The sequence below is a fragment of the Stegostoma tigrinum genome, chromosome 7 (genome assembly GCF_030684315.1).
Source record: "Stegostoma tigrinum isolate sSteTig4 chromosome 7, sSteTig4.hap1, whole genome shotgun sequence".
In the NCBI taxonomy this organism is placed as follows: Eukaryota; Metazoa; Chordata; class Chondrichthyes; order Orectolobiformes; family Stegostomatidae; genus Stegostoma; species Stegostoma tigrinum.
In genome coordinates this window covers 26,586,005-26,603,204 of record NC_081360.1, presented here as the reverse complement: position 1 = coordinate 26,603,204, position 17,200 = coordinate 26,586,005, and the positions used below count along the sequence as shown (strand labels likewise).

General features: G+C 40.2%; 1 protein-coding gene across 8 annotated transcripts in view; it reads left to right on the top strand.

The window, feature by feature from the left end:
- The window catches only part of LOC125454231 (protein unc-80 homolog), a 246,595-nt gene that overhangs the window by 30,354 nt on the left and 199,041 nt on the right, over positions 1 to 17,200 (top strand). For all 8 annotated transcript variants that reach the window (XM_048534782.2, XM_048534788.2, XM_048534790.2 and 5 more), the window contains exons 7-8: positions 3,532 to 3,662; positions 15,606 to 15,867. In XM_048534782.2, coding sequence (XP_048390739.2) covers positions 3,532 to 3,662; positions 15,606 to 15,867 — 393 coding nt within the window. The remainder of the gene's footprint in view (positions 1 to 3,531; positions 3,663 to 15,605; positions 15,868 to 17,200) is intronic.

Sequence of the window (17,200 nt, the reverse complement as noted above, 5' to 3'; positions counted from 1 at the left end):
GTTAACTCCGATGGTTAAAGTGTGATGGTAGCAACACTAAAGTCACAGGTTCAAAACATGTACAGGTTTGAGTGTGTTAAGCCATAAGACTGTAAGAAATAGGAACCAGCATAGGCCATCGGCCCCACGAGCACTTTGCTATTCAATATGATTGTGGCTGATCGGACACTGTTAACACCCACTTTCCTGCCCTTTCCCCATTAACCTTGATTTTCCTACTGATAAACAATCTATGTATCTTAGCCTTAACTGTACACAAGGACTGTGCCCCCCACTGCTCTCTGTGGAAAGAAGTTCTGAAGACTCTGTCTCTCTCTGAGAGAAGAAATTCCAGCTGACCTCAGTTTTAAATTGGCTCCCAATTATTGTGAGACTATGCCTTCTGGTTCATGACTTTCCAATGAGGGGTTGCATCCTCTTGTCATTTACCCTGTCCTATATGTTTCAATGAGATCCCCCTGCATTCTTCTAACTTCCAGTGAGTAGAATCCCAATGTATTTAGACTTTGCTCATAAGACAATCTCTTCTAATCAGGGATCAACCTGTTGAACCTTTTCTGAACAGCTTCCAATTAAAGAGAACCTTTCCTTCAATAAGGGGACCAAAACTGCTCACAGTACACCAGACATGGCCTCACCAACACAACGTACAGTTGCAGTACGACTTCCCTATTCTTACGCGCAAACCCCCTTGAAATAAGGGCCAATGTTCCATTAGCCTTCCTAATTACCTGCTGCAGCTGTGTGTAAGCATTCTGTGTTTTTGCGTAAATGCCCTCAAGTCAATTTGTGTTGCAGCTTTCTACAGTTTTTGCCCCCATGTTAATAAATTTCTGTTTTTTTGTGCTCCCATCCAAAATGAACAACTTCACATTTTCCCACATCATACTCCATTGGCCGACTTTTTGCCGACTTACTTAACCAACCAATGTCTCTCTGTAAATTGTTTCAATCCCTCTTTCAACATGCTTTTCCACCTATTTTTGTGTTGCCTGCAAATTTGACTACTTTACACTCACTTCCTTTCTTCAGATCATTAGCATAGATTGTAAACAGGTGCTGTACCAGCACTGAACCCTGTGATACCCCACTGGTCACAGTCACCAACTTGAAAAAGAGTCATTTATCCTCACTCACTGTTCCCTGCACATTTGCCAATTTTGTATCCATGCTAATATATGATACCAACACTGTGGGCTCTTAGTTATGATCTAACCTTTTGTGAGGTACCTTGTTGAATGACTTTTGGAGATCCAAATGCAACACATCTACTGGTTCAGAGATAGTAAGAACTGCAGGTGTTGGAGTCAGAGATAACACAGCGTGGAGCTGGAGGAACACAGGAACACTGACGCTACTTGCTGTGTTCCTCTAATTCCACACTGTGTTACATCTACTGGTTCCCCTCTATTCACTCTTGTTATGATTTTCCAAATGTTCTGCTGTTACTTCCATAATACATTATGCCATTACTTTTCCAACAATAAATGTTTGACCATTTGACCGATAGTTACCCACATTTTGCCTCCCTCCTTTTTTGAATAGGGTATTACTTTGGCAGTTTTCCAATCCTTTGGTATTTCTCCAGATCCAAGGATTTTTGGAAAATAATGACTGATGCATTCACTATCTCTGTCGCTGTCTCTTTTAGGATCCTAGGATATAAGCCACCAGGACTAGGAGACGTACCTGGCTTTATCCCCATTGGTTTGTCTAATGCTACTTCTCTAATGAAGGTGGTGCTTAATTCCTCCCCCTTATTCTTTAGTGTTAATGGGATATTCAAGGTATCTTCCATGGTAAAGCCTCGTGCAAAATATCTGTTTAACACCTCTGCCATTTCTTTGTTCCTCATAACAGTTTCCTCAGATTCATTTTTAAGTGACCATTTTTAATTAGACTCTTCTCTTCCTATTTAGATATTTAAATGTCACTTTTTAAATTTCTCATCAGTTTACCCTCATAATTCATATCTATATTATCTTCTTGGTCTTTCTTTCCTGGATTCTGAATTTATCCCAGCCTTCAGGGCTATCACTGACTTTTGCCTCCTTTATATGATTATTCTTTCAATTTAGTAGTTTCCTTAACTTCTTTGGTTAACAATTGTTAGTTTATCCCTTCCTGAATCTTTCTTCCTTACTAGGATGTATTTTTGCTATGAGTCATGAATTATATCCTTAATTATCTGCCACTGTTTGTTTATTGTCATTCTTGCTAATCTATCTGCCCAATTCAAATCAGGTAACTCTATCCTCATTTCATTGTAATTCCCTTTATTTAAGTTAACCACAGTTGCTTCTGATCCAAGTTTCTCACCCTTGGACTGAATGTTAAGTTCTATCATGTTATGATCACTACTTCCTCTCAGATTGTTGCTCTATTTATCGATTAAGCTTGCCTTATTAACCAAAAATTAATAAATTCTATGCCACAATCCTCCTCACAACTCAAATCATTTTCAAATTTTGGCTTATCCACCACTTTGAGATGGTGTTCTATATACAGATATGCATAATTAGTATGAATGAAAAAAATCATGCCAGACAACAGCAAAACCTGGTAAACTCCAATGTGTGCCTTCCTTCAGTTCAAAGAATGACAACTGTTCATAACTATTCCTTTTTATCATTTTTATACATCATTTTTTCACCATTCAGTCATTTATTGTCTCCATGCTGTAGGTATTGTTTTATTCCATGAGCTCTAACATTGGTAACAATCCTTTTATATGCTACTTTATTAAAAGCCTTTTTAGAGATTCATGTACACCAAATCAGCAAAAAACTCAAATCTGGGCCAGTTTTCCTTTGTAGAATTGACTGGTAATTTTGACCCATATTAACATTTCTGACAACTTACTTAAAATAGAGATTAAACTGAATTGTTACATAAACCAGGATTCCTTTAGGAGAAGAAAAATCAAGCTGAATCAGTGGCAGGAGAGGATATGTTTGTTGATGGATTTAGTTCTTCAAATAAAATCTTTCTGGAAGGTAAAATCACATGCAATCAAATACTTAACTTCGACTCAGCATATGCTTGATACCAGAACTCAGTTCAAGAAATTGATATACACTGTGCCTTATTCAGCTTTGATGCGGTGCACCATTGTGTGTTTTCTTTTGTTCCATGATTTGTATGAAAGTAAATAGATGCAACATTTTACTTTTAGCAAAACTGTAAACTGGCTAGTGATATAACTGCAAATGATTCATTGTTTCTTCTGATTGTTGTTCATTTCTTATCTTCACGCACCATTTTATCCCTAATGAGGATGTGTTCATAGGCTGATCATCGACTGCTTAAACCACATAATGGATGTGTCTTTTGTGGCCAACAAGTCCTGGTGTGGAATTTGAACCTAGGACTTCTAGCTTAGAGACAGGAACACTACCCACTGAGTTACAAGACTTCCTTTGTGTTATTGCGTTGTGTCTTGAAAGTAAGAATACCATGTAATTTGTATTTGATGTGAACACGGTAATGTAATCATTCAAAAATTAATTCATTTACTCAAATGATTCCAAGGGTTTTCAAGTGGTTTGTGAGACTGTTCAGCTCGACTCTGTATCTCCAGAGACCAGAAAACAGAGCTGTCATCAAAGAAATTCATTTGAAGCACCTGGAGCCTCCCAGGACAAAGAAACCTCAAACTCCAGGTACGACTGCTTTCCTATTTAATGTTAGTTAACTATATTGTCATTCCCTTTGAAAGTTAATTGATATTTTGTGGCTTGCTAGACAGAACAAACAGTAGAAGCTTAGTATGGAGGTTTTAAGTAGCTTTTACTTCATTTATTTTATGGTCATTCTTGTCCTTGATTGGTTCACATTGGGGGAATCATCCCAGTCCTGCTGAAATGTGTTTAATGTCAGGGCAGGGAGCAATTTTGAATGTGAAAACAGCGAGTCAGTGGGCTGATGTATTCCTATCTTGAAAGTGGGTGATGTGCAGAAGCAGCTACATGCTTACCTCCAGAGACCCATTGGCTTTGGCAATCACCAACTGTAATTTTGAAGCATGTCTCCATTTTTAAGACAACATGCCGGTCTTCGTTACCCACCTCTTCAGGTGGGGCTCCCAGCTTTCCAAAGCTGTATAGTCTCAAATTAGCTCCTACAGCCCCATGAACTTGCCTGTCATTTTTAGTTGTATGGGACTCTTAATTATTCACTTCTGGGATGATCACGTTTTCACAGACCATTGGTCAAGGGATGTGTTTTTGGCTCCCATAGAAGAATATCTTCAATGGGAGAAAAATGTCTCAAAACCACGCTATCAAATGACAAGGTCTAGTGTTTTGGTATCTATTTGATGCTATTTGGAAAATTGGATTATAATGTTTAGGACAATACTTTGTTTTGAAATATGTTGTATCGTTGTAGCTCTAGATCTGTCACTGCCAAAACATCCAAAAATCCTGCCTGGGCTCCAGTGCTGGATAAACTCTTAGTACTTCATAGGTATTCTTACTTACTCCTCTGATCACTTAGCTGGCTTGCATCAATGGTGGCTGCAGAATCCTCTAGGAAGTCTTGAAGCTGGAATACTGTTGCAAGCTGAACTCTGGACTGATATTTTTTTTCTTCCTTGGTTTTGAGTTTGTCATTTCTCTTCTACTTTCTCCTTTTATGATTGAAATTATAAGTTGGGTCACTGGTTGACATCATGATCCCACCTCCTAGACCTGTCCGCCATCTTGACGGTGGGCTGAGATGTAAAAGGAATAGAGTAGATTCCAGGGCAGGCAGGTTTTAAAAGCCTGTGTCCGTTCATTGGGATATTGCCCTGATTTGGTAAATGAGTGTAAGATTGCATAAAACACACACTTCACCCACTCCTAACCCATATGCTTCCAGTGGACCCCATTTAACCTCCACATACTCCCTGATAAATGCCTTCACACTACTTCATTGTCCTTACTTCTCTGTATCTCCAGTATCCCCATCACCTGCCGTGCCCAATCATCCAGTATCCACCCCTCACAGAACTCATGATCCCTGTAAGATTTTGAAATACCTAAAACCCTGTCAAAATAAACAATCAACCATCTATAAAAAAGACTTGGAAAAAATTACACTGTTTCCTCGACTGCTAAGTCAATGAATTTGCTGACCTCAAGCTATTTGAGGATCTCTGGATCAGCCAAATATTTATAATGAGTTTGCTTTGCTCAAATTATCAACAAAACCTTCGTGGTTGAATATATTAGATCTTTCTGAACTCATTTGAAGAGCTCAGCCATGTGTTTAAGCTTTAAAGCATTGAAATAGATAAGTGAGCTGTCAATCAAAGAGTTCAATCAAATATGCTGACTTTTATAACAAGGCACTAGTATCTGAGCTGTCAATCAAAGGAGAGATTAAAGCACAAAGGACCACTGATGCTGCCAAATCTGAATTTCACCATTGTTCAGTGCAAAAGAATATTTTATTCCATGGACAATGCAGTCAAATGCAACTGCAGATGTTTCCACTTTTACAGAACTACTCCGTTCAATGGATATAATACTTTTAAGAAAACAATCAGTAACAATCACTATTAAACAAGTGTATAACTTCTCGTACAGCATTTCATTGAGATGTCGGGTTTGCTATACATTTGAACTTAACTGTGCATAAGTCCTTGATTCCAGACTGGCATTCCCTTCTGTCTGACAGCACACCTGAATTGATATAAATTGCACCACTTTAAGAAGCAGGGCTGACTCTTAGTAGTGGATCTGAAATGTGTCCCTGCAATGGAACTGGTGATATCAAAAGCATCGGATGTGGTCTTGCAGTTTACACTATTATTTCATGTCGTTGAAGATTGCCGATTGTTGGAGGAGTCATGGAATTGGATCCCACTTACCATTTTTAATACCTGCTCATTGTAAATTTGTCCCAAGTCATATCAAGGAATTTCAACCTCTGGCTTCAGAGCATGCCAACTTCTGACAACATAGTGAAGCCAAATTACTTTTTCTCGAACTTCACTTTCAACTTCCCCTTTCTTTCTTTGTCTCGCAGTTTTAATTTTCTATTTACATTTCTGAACCTGGAGTAAAGCTGGCAATTCTGTCAACATCCGACACGGCTTTCTAATCAAATTAAAATTTCTCCCTCAAACATTAGAAATAAGTATTTCTAATGGAGTTCCACAATAACTACAATAATGGAAGATTATAATCTTCCCAGACATTTCTGACATCCAGCTCAGTGTGATTACCTTTGTTAGTTTTCACCAGTGCGCATTATATATCATGTACATCACATTCTTCTTGTCAAGCTCAGCCACAGGCCATGAGCATTTGTTTACCACAAATCTGGTACAAACTAACTCTCTGCATTGATTTGCTTCCTCCAAAGCATAAAGACTTGACTGCATCTGATGTCCTATCGATTTAGCTGTTGATCACCAAATCTGGTGAGGACACCTCAAGAATTGCAGGGACCTATTGATTCTACTCAATAGTTCTGAATCAGAGATAATGGGAACTGCAGATGCTGGAGAATCCGAGATAACAAAGTGTGGAGCTGGATGAACACAGCAGGCCAAGCAGCATCTTAGGAGCTCAAAAGCTGACGTTTCAGGCCTAGACCCTTCATCAGAAAAGGGAGATGGGGAGACGGTTCCGAAATAAATAGGGAGGGAGGGGGAGGCAGACCGAAGATGGATAGAGGAGAAGATAGGTCCTCCCTCACCCCCATCCCAGGCCCCAAGATGACTTTCCATATCAAGCAGATGTTCACCTGCACATCTGCCAATGTGGTATACTGCATCCACTGTACCCGTTGTGGCTCCCTCTACATTGGGGAAACCGAGTGGAGGCTTGGGGACCGCTTTGCAGAACACCTCCGCTCGGTTCGCAGTAAAACAACTGCACCGCCCAGTCGCAAACCATTTTAACTCCCCCTCCCATTCCTTGGACGACATGTCCATCATGGGCGTCCTGCAGTGCCACAATGATGCCACCCGAAGGTTGCAGGAACGGCAACTCATATTCCGCATGGAAACCCTGCAGCCCAATGGTATCAATGTGGACTTCATAAGCTTCAAAATCTCCCCTTCCCTCACTGCATCCCAAAACCAGCCCAGCTCATTCCCTCCCCCCACTCCCCCTCATCCCCGCCTCCCTACCCTGTTCTTCCTCTCGCCTATCCCCTCCTCCCACCTCAAGCCACACCTCCATTTCCTACCTACTAACCTCATCCCGCCTCCTTGACGTGTCCGTCTTCCCCGGACTGACCTATCCCCTCCCTACCTCCCCACCTATACTCTCCTCTCTACCTATCTTCTCCTCTATCCATCTTCGGTCCACCTCCCCCTCTCTCCCTATTTATTTCAGAACCCTCTCCCCATCACCCTCTCTGATGAAGGGTCTAGGCCCGAAACGTCAGCTTTTGTGCTCCTAAGGTTCTCAATCATCCTGGAGGGCAAAGGGAACATTGACTTTTTTTTTGTCCACCATGAATCAGCTCCCCAAATACTTATTCTCATCTTCACACCAACAGTGCAAAAAAAAGCCCTTTTCTTTTTCGTTGTGATTATATTATCCATTCGGTTGCATTTTTGCTTACTAAGCTAGCCTCCTCTCAGATCCCGTCCTGTCCTAATGTGGATTTAACTCTGTCCTCTTTCACTCAATTTGGCTGGGGACAGCCTCAGCTGTAATTTAACTATCTATGAAATTTCGCATTAAGTTTGATTTCAATGGCATTGTAAGGCAATACTGATTTAACTGTGGATCTGAATGAGGCAAATACGTACAATAATTTAGCTGGACCAAATATTTGCTCCCTAACACCATTGCAGATGTACCTAGTCCACACAGATGATGACGGATTAAGAAGGCAGTTCACTACCGCTTTCCTGATAGCAGTTAGAAATGAGCAATTATTGCTAGTATAGCTAGTAACAGTTGCATCCTGTGAACAAAACAAAAACCTAAAACTAGTGATTGCATAAGATTAATTTAAAACTATATTATATGTAAGGAAGAAAATTGTTTCCAACAAGGTGGTGATAATAACGGTAACCAAGATAATTATGTGAGTTCGATATAAAACCAAGTGCAGAAACAGTAATCCAGATCAGTGATTATTGACATGCATATCTTGCCATGATTGTTGCCATATCTTTAGTTGCTATGGTTTCTGTGTTGTTTTTAGACAGTCTGCTCCTTGGTTGTTTGCTTTACAAATCTTATAACGAGTCGCAAAGCACTGGGATTTCATGACAAATAAATTCTTAATTTCTCTGACAGCCATAACAGGGTAAAAAAAAATAAATTTTAAGGCAGATGGTGAACTTGTAACTCAGTCATGTTTCTAACTCATAAAGTAAGCTAAAAATAGACCTCATACTTCATCAGAATTACCATATAAATATAATACAAAAATAGATTTTTCTCTCGAATTGAAAAAATCCAGCAACACCTGCTACAATATCAACCACAATTAAAAATATTATATTGATAAACAAGTATGGAAGTAAAGTTATATAATCAGTAACAGTGACATCTAAGCTTGAACATCTAACATTTGATACTGAGCGCAAGAGAATGAAATGCTATTAAGGTTTAGATATTTGATGGTATAGCTTTTGAATGACCTTTACATTATTGAAGGCTATGGGTTTAAATATAGAGATAATGACCAATTATCTTTGCTGAATCAGTGGAATTTTTTTCTAGAGTCAAATATTCAAGATTGAGCAAAGTAGGTTGTAATGTGTTCTTAATAGTGTGACAATAAAATTACTTTAAGAGGTGTATTATGTCATTTTTTGTTATGGGGAGAGGTTGAGACAGATGTATCAAGTGGTCTGTCCCAAAGCAATAAAATAAACAGCATCGGAGGCCTTTTTATAAGTTAGAACAATAAAAGCAGCATGAGTGGGTGAAGTCAAGCTGCCACAGAACCAGGGTTTTAGCTTAGCTTTCAGTAGTTCCTGGGGTTTAGAAGTTGGCTGTCTCTGTATCTCTGCTACAGCTGAAAAACTTGGATTCTGTCTCTCTCTACAAGACTCACATGAAGATCAATATATTTTACTGAATTCTCCTTTGCCAAGGATATATTTATGGGATATTATTATTTTGGAACATTTGATGTTTAACAGTTAAAGAATTCATTATTCTGTTAAGTTTTACAATTGAGTTAAAATTAGACCAATTCTTCTTTCTTTAGTTTGTACTTTCACTGAGGGTAAGAATAAAGTGCTTTCTTGCTTAAAGCCAAGTAGTGTGACCAATCAGATTACGCCTGGAGCACAGCATCTTACATTTATCTTAAAATAAAAGTTAAGTTCTAAACAATCTCCTTGATATATTTGCAGGGGATTTGATCTGGTCCATAAGAATAGTTTGAAATTGCTTTGGCTTTATCTTCAGATAATCCAGTAGAAGCATCAGCATTTTACCTTAAATTTACCTATTGTTCATCTTAGTAGAGAAGGTATGCTTGGTAATTTACAACCATGTATCAGACTGTTGATGTGATTGAATGAGCAACCTCAGAATAGCAATGACCTATTTTCGTTGATGCACTTACTTATGGTCATGATGAAAATGTCATCAACAATGATAAATATGATCAAAAATTTTATTTACCATTTCATAGAGCAAAGCTATCTCAAGCATGAGCAAAATGCTTGAAGAACATGCACTACTGCAACACTGCAAAGTAAGTTTGAATTTCCCACATAACATCCATATTTCCATTCAGCAATAATTTATGGTGAATTGTGCTGAGAGTTTCTAACTACTGAGAATTTGCTTTAAGATGACCAAAATAATTTCACTTGGAATTAGCAAGAAACCTAGATTTTCTTCCCTTCTCTGTGACACTTTAAAAAAAAACTCTGAAAGGTGAAGCTGTTTCATGCCATATTTGTTACATTTTTATCACTGCTCAAAAAATTTGCATTGAATGGATCAAAAATAATTAATCATAAAACCCTTAAAACACAGATCTGCTTAGTTCTGCCCATTTCTTGTTTTTATTACCTCAACTTTTACAAACAATCACAAGAACTTTTTTTTAAATAAAAGTTTTTTTTTAAGTTCTAAAGTAAGGTTGCTTTTTGAAAGCATTCTTCTAAAGTGTTGTACTTTGTGGAATATAAAGAAAAGAGACCGACTGTTGAATATTTCAGCAATGATGGAAAGTATTTTTTGCCATGGTGTATTTAGTAGCTTTTTCAAAGAACAAACAAGTTATGTTCAACTCCCCGGTCTTTCCCCATCTTACTTCATGTACTTAACCAATTCCTAAATGCTACTACTGAATCCAATTGTACCTTAGTATCAGGCAACATGCTCCATTGTGCTTTGCTGGAATAATAAGCTAAAAATCAAGGTCCGCTATTCCTGAAGTCATCTTGAAAAGACGCATATTCCTCCATTTGCCCATCTCTTAGACTTCAATTGGCAGAAACTATAGGCAGATTTCTGTGGTTGACAAAAGCTTAACAAATATTTATTACAAATAATTGGACTTTAGCTACAGGTAAACAATCATGAGCCATTGCTGCTAATTAAAGCTGTAACCACGTTATAACCTCCTCTGTTACACATATAGACCCATGCGTACAGTCAAACATCGGTGTTATAGATGGAGGGAGAGACTGGAAACCACAGTTCTGTGATTTCTGGTCACAGCATTTCTGAGATGATTCTTATGCTCGTCAGAAAACTGTTTGGTATTCTATTGAATAGAGTAAGAGAAATACTATCGTAAGGAAACAGGCCATTCAGCCCATCAAATCCACACCGGCTGTCCGAAGAGCATCCCACCTAGACCCACCCCCTCAACCTATCACTGCTTTCCCCATTGTTTATCCACCTAACCTGCACACTATGGGCAATTTAACATGGCCAATCAGCCTCACTTGCACATCTTTAGACTGAGAGGGGAAACTGGAACAACCGGAGAAAACAGGAATGTACAGAATGTGCAAACTGCACACAGACAGTTCCCCAAGGTTAGAATCAAACCTGGGTCCCTGATGCCGTGAGGCAGCAGTGCTAACCACTGAGCCACTATGCCATACCCAAAGCCTTTCTCTGGTTTGTAGGGGGCACAGGGGGATGCCTGTAGAAAGGCCTTGGACTTACTGGCTTAAAAATCACAGCTTACAGTAAGAAATATAAATTGAAAATATAAACTGGTTTTATTCTGCCTTAAATTGACATTTACTACAAAGAACAGAGAGAATTCAAGTACTAATGTAGATCTGAGGCTTCTTACTGTGTTATTTAAGGTCCCAATCTATTTGGCTACCTGAGACCCTATTGAATAGTAGCTGACTGGCAGAAGGCCTTTGATAGCTAGTCATTAGTGCATAGATCATTAGTACACAACCTTTTGACTCCAACTCATCTGCAAACTACACTTCAACTACTGCTGGAACCAGCAGCTATGTAAACAGTGTTTACACAGAGTATCCATTTATTTGGTCAAAATATATGGCACACCTCTAGTACCCTTGGTTTTTAAACAGTTCTTTTCCCATTTCACTTAGTTAAAAATACAAAACAGGGAAAGACACAGTATTTACAATTCTGCATGGTCAGTTGTTAGTCAGTTTAACATCACTGGCAAGTAGGTTTTAGAAATGACAGTCGGGGGACAAATAATCAGGCCATTGGAGAGATTTAAGTTAATAAAGGAACGGCATCATGGATTTGTGGAAGGACAGTTCCTGTGATGGAGCTATTTCATTTTTTTAGAGTACCAGGAAGATCTATCAATTATGTGCGCTGAATATTGCCTATATGTATTTTAAAAATACCAGTGACAAAGTACCACATAAAATGTTGGTGAACAAAATTGATTCTCAATGAATAGCAAGGTCTGTAGTAGCACAGAGTGAAAACAAAACAGCACAAGGGTAGAAAACAGTGAGATGTGGTATTTTTCCAGGCTTGGGCAGACAAATGGCAAGTAATATTTGCGCTGGATAAATGCTGGGCATTGACCATTTCTAACAAGAGAGAATCTAACCACTACCACTTGATACGCTATGTTCCACTTCCTTGGATCTCAAGCACTCAAGAAGCTTGACCCTATCTAGAACAAAGCAACCCACTTGATGAGCAACATTCACTTTCTACTCCACTCGGGCATTGTCACAGCAGTGTGTGCCGTCTACAAGATGCACTGCAAATATTCACCATGGCTCCAAAGACAGCACCTTCCAAACTTGTCATAGACTGTGCGTTCCCAAAAGATCTGTGCTGGGATCAGAACCTTTTTCTCATATATGTATAAAAGACTTCAATATTGGAATGAAGAGCAAACTTATGGGTTAACATTATGTAAAGTTTCATTCCATGCCTTTTGGTCATGGAATGTTTTTTGAAATGTTTTCAATGTTCTAATGTGTTAAACTTAGCAAACCCGTGGGGACTATAGTCTCATGGATTGGCCAAGCAGCAGCCTGACATAGTCATACTCATGGAAGTACCAATTACAATGTCTCAGACCCCACTCTCACCAGACCTGGGCATGTCCTGTCCCACTGGTAGGACAGACTCAACAGAGGTGGTGGCACAGTACATTATAATTGAGAGAAAGTTGCACTGGGAGTCTTCAATATTGACTCATAGCTTAGGTCAAACTGGAGCAAAGAAACCTACTGCTAAATAATACAAGCCACCCTGCCTCAGCCGATGCGTCAGTACACTTTGATGTGGAACACCACTTGGAGGAAGCACTGATGATGGCAAGGATACACACATACTCTGGGTGGCAGACATCAATGTCCATCGCCAAGAGTAGCTCGACTACTGACTGAGTTGGTTGAGACATAGATGCTAGTCTAGGTCTGTAGCATGTGGTAGAAGTATCAACAGGAGAGAAAAACATACTTGACCTCATCCTACTCAATCTATCTGCTACACATAAGTCTGCCCATGACAATATCTGTAAGAGCGACCACCACACGGCCCTTGTAGAGACAAAGTCCCAACTTCACACTGAGAATACCCTCCATCATGTTGTGTGGCATTATCACCATGCTAATGGTTAATTAGCTCATAATTAAATGACTGAGCAGATCTAGCAACTCAAGACTGGTTATCCATGAGGTGTTGTCGCCCTCAACAGCAGTAGAATTGTATTCCAGCACAATCTGCAAACTCATGACCCAGCATCTTCACCCTTCAACCATTACCATCAACCCTGGTTCAATGCAGAGTGCAATAGGTCATGTCAGGAGCGACACCAGGCATAATTAAACCTGGTGTCGACCTGGTGAAGCTACAACGCATGACTAATGAATTCCAAACAGCTGAAGAAGGATGCTCCATAGATATGCTCATCCTCAATGATGGGGCAGCTCAGCACATCAGTGCAAAAAAAATCAGGCTGAACCATTCACACAACCTACAGTCAGAAGTGCTGAGTGGTTGATCCATCTTGGCCCGCTCCAGAATTCACCAGCATCACTGATGGCAGTCTTCAGCCCATTCAGTTCTCTCTTGTTATACTAAGAAACAGCTTAATGCATTAAATACTGGAAAGGTTATAGGCTCTGACAAAATTATGGCAATAGTATGAAAGAATTGCGCTCAAGAACCTGCTGCTCCCCCTAGCCAAGCACTTCCAGGACAGGTTCAACATGAGCATCTACCTAGCAAAATTGCTCAGGTATGTTCTCTACACACAAAACAGGACAAATTCAACCAAATATTGCCCCACAGATCTACATTCAAACATAAGTGAAATATTGAAAGGGATCATTAACAGCCCAGTCAAGCAGCATTTGTTTTGCTGTAATCTGCTTACAGATGGTCAGTTTAGTTCCTGCCAGGGCATCTTTGCTCTTGATCTCTATAGCCTTGGTTTATACAGGGACAAAAGAGCTAAATTCCAGAGCTGCAGCACTTCCACAGGTTATATCCCGGGACCAAGCATGTTCCACTGCTCTATCAATAATCTTTCCTCCAGGATTAGGTCAGACGTGGGGGTGATCGCTGATGATTGCAGGGTTCAGCACTATGCGTAGTTTCTAAGGTAATATGTGTCCAAATGCAGCAAGATCTGGACAATATCCAGGCTTGGGCAGGCATGTGGCAAGTAACATTTGCACCAGGTAAGTGGCAGGCAATGACCATTTCCAACAAGAGAAAATTTGACTGCTGCTACTTGATACACTACTTCCCACTTGCTTGAATGAGCGTACCCCACAGAACACTCAAGAACCTTGAGCCTATCCAGGACAAAGCAGCCCATTTGATTGGCAGCATCAACTCCTATCTCCACTCAGGCACAGTAGCAGCAGTGTGTGCCATCTACAAGATGCTCTTGCAAAAATTCACCATATTTCCACAGACAGCACCTTCCAAACGTGTGATCACTGTCACCTAGAAGGATGACTGCAGAAGGTCTATAGGAGCACTGTAACCTGCAATCTCCTGTCCAACCTGTCAACATCCTGACTTGGAATTATGTCATTCTGGGTTCCCCTCCCCTCCCCCCTGTCCCCACCTTAACAGCATTGTGAGTGTACTTACGCTAAAATGGACTACAATGGTTTAAGAAGGCAACTCACCATCTCTTTTTCAAGGAGAATTAAGGATGAGCAGTAAATGCTAGCACATCCCCTGAAGCCCACGTCCCTTGAATGGTTAACATGAAGTGTTGGCAGGGAACATGAACCTACCAATCTGGTTGTCTCACAGCCGTTTGGCTTTTGATGGGGTGTTAATTGGCTAAACGCAGGCTCTGCCCCTATTTGGAGGTGGAAATTCCACCTTTGAGGTCTGCCACTCAGTCTGTCTGAAGGTAGGTGAGAAGCTGTCGGAGGGTTAAGGGATTTGATTTGAGAGATCAGGATCAGAAGAGCCATAGGGAAATATGACAATGGGCAGGGGCAAATGGCAATGGGGACCCATAGAAAGTACCCCACCATGCGCAATACTAACCATGTAGCTACTGCTACTAGTGTATTCTTGGCATGAGCCTCCATTTGATGTCGGTAAATATCAGTGTGGATGGTACGAATCATTTAAGTTTACATTAGTTGGCCACCGTACTGTGTATTTCATTTCAATGCTTTGGATAATGAAGTGTTTTTTGTGAAATGTTGCCATTGTTGTAAAGTAGTAACCTCACCAGCCAAAATGCACCAAGCATCCTCCCATAAGCTGCAGTGTCTTTATGACAAGGTGGTCTCTCCTTGTGATGTAGACTGTGGGAAAGTTATCAGTTAGATCACCAGGAATAATTTGCCTGCTCTTTTTCAAAGTATATTATGCTGTGGGATCACTTCCAGTGACTGAAGTGTGCAGTCAAGGGCCTTGGCTTACTGCCTTATCTAAAAGATGGCATCTCCCAAAGTGCAACACTTTCTCAATACTACACTGGAGTGTCAGCCTAGATATTGTACTCGAGTCCTGGAGGGTGGCTTGAAAATCACAAGTGTCTGACCCTTTCTCATGCCCAATATGGAAAATTAAGGGTGAAAGGCCGGCTGGAATTATAAATTAATTGTTCAAGTCCACGTACTTGGGTAAAAATTCAACAGATTCATGCTTTAATGTGGCAATTATTTTGCATATCATTCTGACCAGCTTACTGTTTTCATTTGAAAAAGTGAATGATCTCTATTACAGAACTTCGATAACCATACCACCGAGTCAGAAATCTCGATATGCCACCTATTTCGATGTTGCTGTATTGCGCTGTCTGCTGCAGCCCCATTGGTCAGAAGAAGGTATCCACTGGTCACTGATGTATTACTTACAAAGACTTCGACAGATTCTAGAGGAGAAGCCAGATAGACCTTCTGAGCCTGAAATAACTCACTTACCTAGACCACGCAGTAGTTCCATGGTAGCGGCAGCTCCTTCGCTGGTTAACACCCATAAGACACAGGTATGGAAAGATTAAATTCAGATCTTCACTTTCTAATGATTCACCTCCACACCAAGGTTGCTTTGAAGGTTCCGACTCAGAACTGTAGTTGTGCAGTGCGAGGAACCCATCAATCTCTTAAACTCGTTTCACATTTATATCTATATGTTATATTCAGAACTTTCTGTTTTGGTGGAATCCTGGACCTGAACTTTCCCTCCCATATCAGGAGTGTAGAGTTGGGAAAAATCCTGGATCTGCAAGCTGGACTGCAAGAAAAAAAATGTTATCGGTGTTCCAATTTTCATCCTTGACAAGAGGTTGAGCAGAGATATAACAATGGGAGTTACTGCAGACGGTGATCCCACCCTTGAGGGAGTTTGGAGGTTGCCAGGTGTGGACCCACCAGGGCACATGAATAGCTTGAGTGATCTACCACTTTTCGGCAAATTTGAAAAGAATCTCATTGCTCACCATCTCTGCTCCATCTGTGCCAACACCTGGTGCTCCTCACTCACTACCCTTCTCTCTTTATTTTCTCTGTGGCAGTCTATCACTCTCTGCCCATACTATAGCCTTTTTGTAGCTCTTATACCAACTTAGTGTCATCTCATGCCAACTACTTTTTGCTCTTGCACCAAACATGCCAAATCATTCGGTACTCAGTGGACAGACCTCAAGATTTATGCTGGAATTATCGAAAGTATTCAAGAGTTTATTAATGAAATCACTGTTTAAAAAGACCCTCCTATTGAGTAAAACAATGTATTCACTACATTTAATCTGATAGGAAAATAAAAGCAGAACTTCTGAGCCCAATCTCAAAGAATTAAAAAGCGCTTGGAGCTGTCATTCAATCTCTGAACCAGTAGGCACCCTACTGTGGTCATGATGTTACACAGTGAAGAGCTGGAGGAACACAAAAGGCCAGGCAGCATCAGAGGAACGGGAAAGCTGCCATTTTGGGTCGGGACCCTTCTTCGGAGATGAGGGGTCTTCATCTCTGAAGAAGGTCCTGACCCGAAATGTCAGCTTTCCTGTTCCTCAGATGTTGCTTGGCCTGCTGTATTCCTCCAGCTCTTCACTGTGTTATCTCTGACTCCAGCATCAGCAGTTTTTACTGTCTGTCTGTGGTCATAAAGTGTTGTGGAATCAATCATGCAGTGGTAATCTTGTAATGATGACCATCAGGCTTCTGTCAGATTGAAATAGCAGGCACTGATTAATTTTAACTGTGCAGTTTTCACAAATATTTAAGGATCAAAAATCTTTAATGTCTTGATGACTCACTTTAACCACAATTGCTACAGTTCCCCCTAACCTCTATCTGAACAGTTTCCCCTTATCAGTATCT